This window comes from Carcharodon carcharias, chromosome 13 (genome assembly GCF_017639515.1).
Source record: "Carcharodon carcharias isolate sCarCar2 chromosome 13, sCarCar2.pri, whole genome shotgun sequence".
In the NCBI taxonomy this organism is placed as follows: domain Eukaryota; kingdom Metazoa; phylum Chordata; class Chondrichthyes; order Lamniformes; family Lamnidae; genus Carcharodon; species Carcharodon carcharias.
Window position 1 is genome coordinate 61802163 of NC_054479.1, and position 11518 is coordinate 61813680.

Below are 11518 nucleotides of genomic sequence, written 5' to 3' on the forward strand. Positions count from 1 at the left end.
CCCATCTCTGTCTATCCGTGATTCACTCCCATCCCAGTCTATCCGTGTCTCACTCCCAGGCCAATCTGTGTCTCACTCCCATCTCAGTCTATATTTGACTCACTCCCATCCCAGTCTATCCGTGCCTCACTCCCATCCCAGTCTTTCTGTGTCTCACTCCCAGGCCAATCTGTGTCTCAATCCCAACTCAGTCTATCTGTGTCTCACTCCCATCCCAGTCTATCCGTGTCTCACTCCCATCCCAGTCTATTCTTGTCTCACTCCCATCTCAGTCTATCCGTGCCTCACTCCCATCCCAGTCTATCCGTGTTTCACTCCCATCCCATTCTCTCCATGTCTCACTCCCAGGCCAATCTGTGCCTCACTCCCATCTCAGTCTATCCGTGCCTTACTCCCATGCCATTCTATCCGTGTCTCACTCCCATCCCAGTGTATTCATGTCTCACTCCCATCTCAGTCTATCTGTGTCTCACTCCCATCCCAGTCTATCCGTGCCTCACTCCCATCTCAGTCTATCCGTGCCTCACTCCCATCCCATTCTATCCGTGTCTCACTCCCATCCCAGTGTATTCATGTCTCACTCCCATCTCAGTCTATCTGTGTCTCACTCCCATCCCAGTCTCTCCATGTCTCACACCCAGGCCAATCTGTGCCTCACTCCCATCTCAGTCTATCCGTGCCTCACTCCCATCCCATTTTATCCGTGTCTCACTCCCATCCCAGTGTATTCATGTCTCACTCCCATCCCAGTCTATCCGTGTCTCACTCCCAGGCCAATCTGTGTCTCACTCCCAACTCAGTCTATCTGTGTCTCACTCCCATCTCCGTCTATCTGTGTCTCACTCCCATCCCAGTCTATCTGTGTCTCACTCTCATCCCAGTCTATTCATGTCTCACTCGCATCTCAGTCTATCTGTGCCTCACTCCCATCCCAGTCTATCCGTGTCTCACTCCCAGGCCAATCCGTGTCTCACTCCCATCCCAGTCTATATTTGTCTCACTCCCATCTCAGTCTATCTTTGTCTCACTCCCATCCCAGTATTTCTGTGTCTCACTCCCATCCCAGTCTATTTGTGTCTCACTCCCATCTCAGTCCAACTGTGTCTCACTCCCATCCCAGTGTATTCATGTCTCACTCCCATCCCAGTGTATCCGTGTCTCACTCCCAGGCCAATCTGTGTCTCACTCCCAACTCAGTCTATCTGTGTCTCACTCCCATCTCCGTCTATCTGTGTCTCACTCCCATCCCAGTCTATCTGTGTCTCACTCTCATCCCAGTCTATTCATGTCTCACTCGCATCTCAGTCTATCTGTGCCTCACTCCCATCCCAGTCTATCCGTGTCTCACTCCCAGGCCAATCCGTGTCTCACTCCCATCCCAGTCTATATTTGTCTCACTCCCATCTCAGTCTATCTTTGTCTCACTCCCATCCCAGTATTTCTGTGTCTCACTCCCATCCCAGTCTATTTGTGTCTCACTCCCATCTCAGTCCAACTGTGTCTCACTCCCATCTCAGTCTATCCGTGTCTCACTCCCAGGCCAATCTATCCGTGTCTCACTCCCATCCCAGTCTATCTGTGTCTCACTCCCATCTCAGTCTTTCCGTGTCTCACTCCTCTCCCAGTCTATCCGTGTCTCACTCCCATGCTTGTCTATTCGTGTCTCACTCCCAGGCCAATCTATGTCTGAATCCCAACTCAGTCTATCTGTGCCTCACTCCCATCCCAGTCTATCTGTGTCTCACTCCCATCCCAGTCTATTCGTGTCTCACTCCCATCTCAGTCTATCTGTGTCTCACTCCCTTCTCAGTCTATCTGTGTCTCATCCCATCCCAGTCTATTCGTGTCTCACTCCCATCCCAGTCTTTTCGTGTCTCACTCCCATCCCAGTCTATCCATGTCTCACTCCCAGGCCAATCTGTGTCTCACTCCCAACTCAGTTTATCTGTGTCTCACTCCCATCCCAGTCTATTCATGTCTCACTCCCATCTCAGTCTATATGTGTCTCACTCCCATCCCAGTCTATCCGTGTCTCACTCCCATCCCAGTCTATCCGTGTCTCACTCCCATCCCAGTCTATCTGTGCCTCACTCCCATCCCAGTCTATCCATGTCTCACTCCCAGGCCAATCTGTGCCTCACTCCCATCTCAGTATATCCGTGCCTCACTCCCATCCCAGTCTATCCGTGTCTCACTCCCATCCCATTCTATCTGTGTCTCACTCCCATCCCAGTCTATTCGTGTCTCACTCCCATCTCAGTCTATCTGTGTCTCACTCCCTTCTCAGTCTATCTGTGTCTCATCCCATCCCAGTCTATTCGTGTCTCACTCCCATCCCAGTCTTTTCGTGTCTCACTCCCATCCCAGTCTATCCGTGCCTCACTCCCATCCCATTCTATCCGTGTCTCACTCCCATCCCAGTGTATTCATGTCTCACTCCCATCTCAGTCTACCTGTGTCTCACTCCCATCCCAGTCTATCCGTGTCTCACTCCCATCTCTGTCTACCCGTGATTCACTCCCATCCCAGTCTATCCGTGTCTCCCTCCAGGCCAATCTGTGTCTCACTCCCATCTCAGTCTATCTGTGTCTCACTCTCATCCCAGCCTATTCACGTCTCACTCCCATCTCAGTCTTTCTGTGCCTCACTCCCATCCCAGTCTATCCGTGTCTCACTCCCAGGCCAATCTGTGTCTCACTCCCATCCCAGTCTATGTTTGTCTCACTCCCATCCCAGTCTATCCGTGCCTCACTCCCATCCCAATCTTTCCGTGTCTCACTCCCAGGCCAATCTGTGTCTCAATCCCAACTAAGTCTATCTGTGTCTCACTCCCATCCCAGTCTATCCGTGTCTCACTCCCATCCCAGTCTATCCGTGCCTCACTCCCATCCCAGTCTTTCCGTGTCTCACTCCCAGGCCAATCTGTGTCTCAATCCCAACTCAGTCTATCTGTTCCTCACTCCCATCCCAGTCTATCCATGTCTCTCTCCCTTCCCAGTCTATCCGTGTCTCACTCCCATCCCTCTCTATCTGTGTCTCGCTCCCATCCCAGTTCTTCCGTGTCTCACTCCCATCTCAGTCTATCCGTGCCTCACTCGCATCCCAGTCTATCTGTGTCTCGCTCCCATCCCAGTCTATCCGTGTCTCACTCCCATCTCAGTCTATCTGTGTCTCACTCCCATCTCAGTCTATCTGTGTCTCACTCCCATCCCAGTCTATTCGTGTCTCACTCCCATCCCAGTCTATTCGTGTCTCACTCCCATCTCAGTCTATCCGTGCCTCACTCCCATCCCAGTCTATCTGTGTCTCGCTCCCATCCCAGTCTATCCGTGTCTCACTCCCATCTCAGTCTATCTGTGTCTCACTCCCATCTCAGTCTATCTGTGCCTCACTCCCATCCCAGTCTATCCGTGTCTCACTCCCATCCCAATCTATTCGTGTCTCACTCCCATCTCAGTCTGTCTGTGCCTCACTCCCATCCCAGTCTATCCGTGTCTCACTCCCAGGCCAATCTGTGTCTGACTCCCATCCCAGTCTATCTGTGTCTCACTCCCATCTCAGTCTATCTGTGTCTCACTCCCATCCCTGTCTATTCGTGTCTCACTCCCATCTCAGTCTATCTATGTCTCACTCCCATCCCAGTCTATCCATGTCTCACTTCCATCCCAGTCTATTCATGTCTCACTCCCATCCCAGTCTATCCGTGTCTCACTTCCATCCCAGTCTATCTGTGTCTCACTCCCATCCCAGTCTATCTGTGTCTCACTCCCATCCCAGTCTATCCGTGTCTCACTCCCATCCCAATCTATCCGTGTCTCACTCCCATCCCAGTCTATCCGTTTCTCACTCCCATCTGAGTTCTGCTAAACAAGGCAGAATTGGTCGGTCTGGAAATCACGTTCGGAAAGGAATGTTGTTCTTTAACATTATATCTGTCTTCTAGAAAAATATTGTGATATTGTGCAGCTGTCGGCAGTGAGCGGTGAGAAGGTCTTCGACAAGTACATCCTGCCCAGTAATCCGATGTCGGCAGGAGCAGTAGCCGTTACTGGGATACAGATCATGGATGGAATCTTGTACCTGAGAGGTGAACCTAAACCCACCTGCAGCCTCCAGGAGGCCATGGCAGCTTTCTTCCAGTTCCTGCAGTCGCTGGACAGGCCTCTGTTAGCAGGCCACAACATCTGGAAATTTGACTGTCCTATTATTCTAAGAGCCTGGGAAGAGCTCTCCATGAAAGACCAATTTGCCAGTTGTTTGACTGGATTTCTGGATACATTCTGGCTGTCCAGGGATATTGTTCCCAGGTCAGAGGTCAGCAGCTATCGGCAACCTGATTTAGTGCGGACTTATCTTAAGAAAGATTATGAAGCGCACAACGCTATCGAAGATGTAAAGAGCTTGCAGGAGTTGTACTCTGTTCTCAAATTTACTCCGGAGCAGAAACAGAACAGTCAATTTTCTCTCTGTCAGCTTGAAAGCCGTGTGTCTCTGCAGCCTCTTGTTGATGCTAAAATCCTATTCTTTCAGCTTGCTCACAAACTTGCGATGCAGGAAGTTAGTTACGAAAAGCTGAAGTTCGCACATCAGCAAGATGCTGAATCAGGGCTAAAGACCCTCCTCCAATCTCTGGGACACTCTGGGCCTAATTACATTAGACTCTCAAGCTTTTTCAGTGCTTGAAAGCTCGGGCTGCTGGTTTACTCCTGCTTTGTTAACCTGCTGTACAGTGGACAGATGAGGACACGTCTTCCTCTCAATAAGTAAGAAAAACACACACTTTTCCTAAGAACCAAGACACAAAGTATTTCCTCACCTTTTCTTACTTACTAATTGCTGCAGATCTCCGCACTGCTGGAACCCTTTTATCGCTGCTTTTATATATATAAATATATATATTATATATATACAATGTTATAATATGTAACTTTCAATAAAAAATATTTTAAAATTTCTGACTGTTGGTTACTAAGGGTATGACCCACTTCCAATGTGGGTACAGAGTGAGTACGGGAGAATCACAGAAGAGCAGCTCCCTGAGTAAGTGCAGCAGGGCAGTGCTGAGTTGTGACTGGGTCAGTAAATAGAAAGACTGCTGTCTAAGTTAAGGTGACGTTAATATCCAGCCTGACAGGTGTGGGTGGACAGGAGGTGGGGAGGTGGGGTTGGGGAATCAGGCAGGGTGATGTAAGGTGGGCTTCCAGCCACTAGAAGCACACAGGTCAAGCAGTATACTCTCTCGTACATTCCAGAGGTAACTCTCCTGTTCAGGCACAGCTCCGTAGACACGGCCTGCTTCAGGTAGCTTGTCCCAGAGCCAAATTTCAGATGTGAGCTTAGACTCAGTGTTTAAACTCACTGCCAAACCCAATCCTGTCCTCACATACACTCTGTTCAGTGTGGGTGGTAAATTAGCGAACAGTGACAGGAACACTCCCTCACTGATTTGACCTTTAGCCAGGGATGCAGATGCTCTCTTGTGGTGAGCTCAGGGATCAAATCCTGACAAGTCATGCGGCATTTTCTGATTATTTTCAGTAATACATATTTGAATATTGCTGAAGAGCAAGACATGTTTTTGGAGAGTGCAAGAGGACTCTGTGGCAGGCTGTCAGCAGTCCCTGGAGGAGAATGTGAGAGTAGGACCCTGGGACAGGCAGTCAGCAGCACCCAGAGGAGAGTGTGAGAGGAGGACCCTGGGACAGGCAGTCAGCAGCACCCAGAGGAGAGTGTGAGAGGAGGACCCTGGGACGGGCAGTCAGCAGCACCCAGAGGAGAGTGTGAGAGGAGGACCCTGGGACAGGCAGTTAGCAGCACCTAGACCATCTAGTCTATCTAGAGGATCTAGCATCTAGTCTATACTTAAGTAGGAGTAAGGGCAAAATAAAAGCAAGAGTCCATATTCTATTTAGTTAAGATATGTCTAGGGAGCTCAGTCCCTTCATTTGCACACCCTATGCTATGTGGGAAATCCTAGACATTCCTGGCGGTCTTAATGACCATGTGTGCAGGAGGCGCCTCCAACTGGAGCAACTCAAGCTCTGGGTTTTGGAGCTTGAGTGGCAGCTGGGGGCACTACGGTGCAATCACGAGGCTTAGAGGTGCGAGGATAGCACATTGCAGGATGTGGTCACCCCGCAGCTTAAGGAAGTGCAAGCAGAGAGGGAATGGGTGACTGTCAGACAGAGGAAGGGGACCAGGCAGGTAGTGAGGGAATCCCCTGAGTGCATCTATCTCAGCCTTGGAAAATGGTGAGAGTGACGGTTCCTCTGTGGAGTCAACCAGAGCCAAGGCCATGGCACTGTGGGTGGTCCAGCTGCTTAGTGGGGGAGGAAGAAGTGTGGAAGGGCAATAGTGGTAGGGGATTCATTAGTGAGGAAAGTAGACAGGCGCTTCTGCAGCCGTAGACATGACTCCAGAATGGGATGTTGCCTCCCGAGTGTCAGGGTCAAGGATGTCACGGAACAGCTGCATGGTATTCTGAAAGGAGAGGGTGAACAGTCAGAGGTCATGGTCCATATTGGGACCAATGACATAGGAAGAAAGAGAAATGAGGTCCTGCAAGCAGACTTTAGGGAGTTAGGTAGGAAATTGAAAAGAAGGACTTCAAAGGTAGTAATCTCTGGATTACTCCCGGTGCCACGCAGTAGTGAGTAGAGGAACATAAGGACAGAGCAGATGAATGCATGGCTGGAGAGATGGTGCAGGTGGGAGGGGTTTAGATTCCTGGGGCACTGGGACCATTTCTGGGGGAGGTGGAACCTGTACAAGTTGGACAAGTAACATCTGAACAGGACCAAAATCCTTGTGGAGAGGTTTACTGTTGGGGCGGATTTAAACTAAATTAGCAGAAGGATGGGATCCTGAAAAGTCGTTCAGAGGGGAGAGAAGCCGAAATGGAATTAGAAGTTAAACAGGCTAGTAAGTGAGTCTGGAAAGCAGAGGAAACATAGGCTAGATAAGAAAGAAGTGAGTTTAGCAAGGCTAAATGGGATATATTTTAATGCAAGGAGCCTGAGGAATAAGCTGAGGGCACAGATAGGCACATGGGAGCATGATATCATAGCTATGACTGAAACTTGGCTAAAAGAAGGGTGGGATTTGCAGCTCAACATTCCTGGTTTTAAGGTATTCAGATGAGATAGGAGGATAGAAGAGGAGACGGGGTTGCAATATTGATCAATTAATCAATTATAGCAGTGAGGAGGGATTATCTCTTGGAAGGATCATCAAATGAGGCCATTTGGGTAGAAATAAAAAAACACAAAAGGGGCAAACACACTGTTGGGGTGTGCTATAGGCTCCCAAACAGTCAGGGAGAGATAGAGGATCAAATATGTAATCAAATTTCAGAGAAGTGTAAGAATAATAAGGCAGTAGGGGATTTTAACTACCCAAATATTAACTGGGATAGTTTTAGTGTGCAAGGTAGGGAGGGAGCAAAATTCTTAAGTTGCATCCAAGATAATTTTTATAGCCAGTACATAGAAAGCCCAACAAGGGAGGGGACAATTCTGGACCTAATATTCAGTGAAAGGCGTATCAGTAGGGGAGCGGTTTGGAGATAGTGACCATAACTCAGTTAGATTTAGGATAGTTATGGAAAAGGATGCGGTTGGGCTGGGAATAAAAGTTCTAAACTGGGGAAAGGCTAATTTTATGAAGATGAAATACAATTTAGCCCAGGTGGACTGGGAGCAGCTACTTAGAGATAAAACTGTCAGAGCAGTGGGAGGCATTCAAAGAGGAAATAGTGAGAGTACAGGGCAAATATGTTCCTGTAAAGATAAAGGGGGGGACCTAGTCTGGAGAACCCTGGATGTCAAGGGACATAAAGGTTAGGATTAAGAAAAAAAGAGAAGCTTATGACAGATACCAAGGGCTTCAAAAAGTAGAGTCTCTAGAGGAGTATAAAATGTGCAGGGCAGAACTTAAAAAGGAAATTAGGAAAGCTAAGAGAGTGCGTGAGAAAGCATTTGTGGATAGAATAAAGGAAAAGGGGTTTTCTAAATATATAAAGAGCAAGAGAATAACTAGGGAAAGAATAGGGATAATTAGGGACCGTGGAGGTAATCTGTGTGAGGACCTGGAAGACGTGGGTACAGTCCTCAATGAATTCTTTGCGTCAGTCTTCATAATGGAAAAGGATATCGCGGGTTTAGGATCAGGGTGGAGGACTGTGAAATATTGAAGGAAATTAACATAGAGAGAGAGAGAGGGGAGGTACTAGTGGGTTTAGCAACCTTAAAAGTGGATAAATCCGCAGGCCCGAATGAGATGTATCCCAGACTGTTGAGGGAGGCAAGGGAAAAGATATCAGGGGCCCTGGCAGTAATTTTCAAACCCAGCGGTGTTAACGTCCCATTATTAAAAAAGGGAGGAAGGGATAGACCAGGAAATTACAAGCCAGTCAGTCTAACCTCGGTGGTGGGCAAGTTGCTAGAAAGAATTCTGAGGGGCAGAATATATCTGCACTGGGAGAGACATGGATTAATCAGGCACAGTCAGCATGGATTTATTAAGGGGAGGTCGAGTTTGACAAATTTGATCGAATTTTTTGAGGAGGTAACCAGGAGTGTTGATGAGGGTAATGCATTTGATGTGGCCTACATGGACTTTAGCAAGGCTTTTGATAAGGTCCTTCATGGCAGACTGGTCAAGAAAGTAAGAGTCCATGGGATCCAAGGCAAAGTGGCACATTGGATCCAAAATTGGCTGAGAGGCAGGAAGCAGAGGGTGATGGTAGAGGGATGTTTCTGTGACTGAAATTCTGTTTCCAGTGGGGTTCTGCAGGGCTTGGTACTGGGGCCCTTGCTGTCTGTGTTAAATGATAAATGATTTGGACTTAAATGTAGGGCGTATAATCAAGAAGTTTGCAGATGACACCAAAGTTCGTAGGGTGGTAAATAGTGAGGACGATAGCTGTAAACTGCAGGAGGATATCAATGGACTGGTCAGGTGGGCAGAGAAGTGTCAAATGGAATTCAACCCGGAAAAGTGTGAGGTAATGCACTTGGAGAGGGCTAACAAGGCAAGGGATTACGCTATGAATGGTAGGACCTTGGAAAGTACTGAAGATCAGAGACATCTTGGTGTGCATATCCACAGATCCCTGAAGGTAGCAGGGCAGGTAGATAAGGTGGTTAAGAAGGCAAATGGGAAACTTGCCTTTATTAGCCAAGGCATAGGGTACACGAGCAGGAAGGTTATGCTGGGACTATTTAAAACGCTGGTTAGGCCACAACTGGAGTACTGTGTGCAGTTCTGGTCATCACATTATAGGAAGGATGTGATTGCACTGAAGAGGGTGCAGAGGAGATTTACCAGGATGCTGCCTGGCTGGAGGGTCTGAACTTTGAGGAAAGATTGGATAGGCTGGGTTGTTTCCCTGGAGCAGCGAAGGTTGAGAGGGGACATGATAGAGGTGTATAAGATTGAGGGGCATAGATAGGGTGGATAGGAAGGCACTTTTTCCATTAGTAGAGGGGTCAATAACCAGGGTCAAAGATTTAGGGTAAGAGGTAGAAGGCAAAGAAGGGAGTTGAGGAGAAATTTTTTCACCCAGAGGATGGTGGGAGTCTGGAAGTCACTGCCTGAAAGGGTGGTTGAGTCAGAAACTTATAACATTTAAGAAGTATTTTGATATTTACTTGTGTTGCCATAGCCTCCAGGGCTATAGGCCAAGCGCTGGAAAATGGGATTAGTGTCGTCAGATATTTGTTGACCGGCGTGGACACGTTGGGCCGAATGGCCTTCTTCTGTGCTGTAAACGTCTATGAGTCTTTCATCTTGCACTCATCAGGACAAATGCAAGAATGCCAAATTTCAAACAATCACCACAATTTATATTACTGGAGAAAAGGATGCTGATTGGTTAGCGAGTCAACTCTGATTGGCCAAAGCATTGTCATAGAGAAAGCAATGGGGAACTTTCGACTCCTCCAGCTCCCTAGTAATTCAAACAAGGCACAAGGCTTGAACATATTCCTTTTGTTTTCAGAGAACAGGTCCCTGTGTATGTTTCTTCTAGCAAGTTTAAATGAGCCTGTAGTATAAATTGTTGATGGTGTAGTGTGAGTGGGGGTCTGACCAGCGTGGGTGGGGATGAGCGATGGTGTAGGGTGTGTGGGGTCAGACCAGGGTGGGTGGGGGTCAGGGATAGCGTAGGAGACATTCTGCTTGTAATGTCACCAACGGGAAGCACTAAGGGAAGAAAGAAATAAAGCCCACCCCACTAGAAATAACAGGAGATTGGGGCTTTTGGTCCCACAAAGCAACACACACTTTCTCCCATTACTGCGGTCAATCACAGCGGGCAGCCAAGATGGTGGTTGGGGGTGTCAGCGTGATGGTGGTTAGTGAAGAGGTTGTGGTCAGGAGAGATGGATGGATTGTTGGGGGTTTACAGGTCACCTGATTGAGCTGTGAGGGAAACACTCCTGCTCCTCCTGGCCCGAGTACCCTGTAGCATCTTGGAAGGATCCAGCAGAATAAATGATCAATGCTCTTATAAGTTAAACCTCAAACAGGGCAGTGCCAGTGCTGGATGTGGGTGGCAGAGCATTCTTTAATAGAAGACACATTTAGTCGTTTGGTAGTACAGAACTTGAGTGTTGCTGGTAAAAGGAACATGTCAAAGCTTTTTGACTTGTATTCAATAGGACACTTGACAATACTTAGAATACCATTCTTAGGGGAAAATAATAATTGATACTGCATGAGAAGAGAGTGCTGGTTGGTTGGCAAGTGGACTCTGATTGGTAGAGGTGTTTCCATGGAGAATGCACCAGTGATGGTGACTGAAAGGTAACTGCCAAGCATTGTTTGAAATTTAAACCAGGCAGCTTGACCCTGATTGGTCAAGGCTTTGCCCTGAGGAATGAGTCAACAAATGACTGTCACTTATTTTGTTTAGTTGAAACATGCGCAATATGTGTACATGTTCTTTCTGCCGGAAAAGAACAGAGCCCTGTATATTAATATATGTAGCTTCCAGTACATGCAAATGTGCCACACTGCAAGGCCAACTGACAATCTTAAATTGGTTGTCAGTGTAATTCTTAGTGCACTGAGGATTATTTAACAAATGTTGTCCAATCACAGAATCACATCCAACGTTGGACACAGTGTTTTGAGTTTTGCAAGCATGGGCTGGTTGGGTACAGTCTGTACCTTGATAAAAACAAAAAAACTGCGGATGCTGGAAATCCAAAACAAAAACAGAATTACCTGGAAAAACTCAGCAGGTCTGGCAGCATCGGCGGAGAAGAAAAGAGTTGACGTTTCGAGTCCTCATGACCCTTCAACAGAGTCTATTGAAGGGTCATGAGGACTCGAAACGTCAACTCTTTTCTTCTCCGCCGATGCTGCCAGACCTGCTGAGTTTTTCCAGGTAATTCTGTTTTTGTTACAGTCTGTACCTTGCCCATTGTGAACAGCAGCTGGGACATGCTGTTTGATACAATCTGCCCGTCTTTGGGACATAGGGCCTACATACCTAGCATCACTGGTACTGAAA

At 47.8% G+C, this 11518-nt stretch overlaps 1 protein-coding gene across 2 annotated transcripts in view; it reads left to right on the forward strand.

The window, feature by feature from the left end:
• Positions 1–4951, forward strand: part of LOC121285479 — a 202140-nt gene extending 197189 nt beyond the window's left edge. For both annotated transcript variants that reach the window (XM_041201947.1, XM_041201948.1), the window contains exon 4: positions 3944–4951. In XM_041201947.1, the coding sequence (XP_041057881.1) occupies positions 3944–4683 (740 nt within the window). In that variant the 3' untranslated portion in view covers positions 4684–4951. The remainder of the gene's footprint in view (positions 1–3943) is intronic.
• Positions 4952–11518: the final 6567 nt, after the last annotated feature.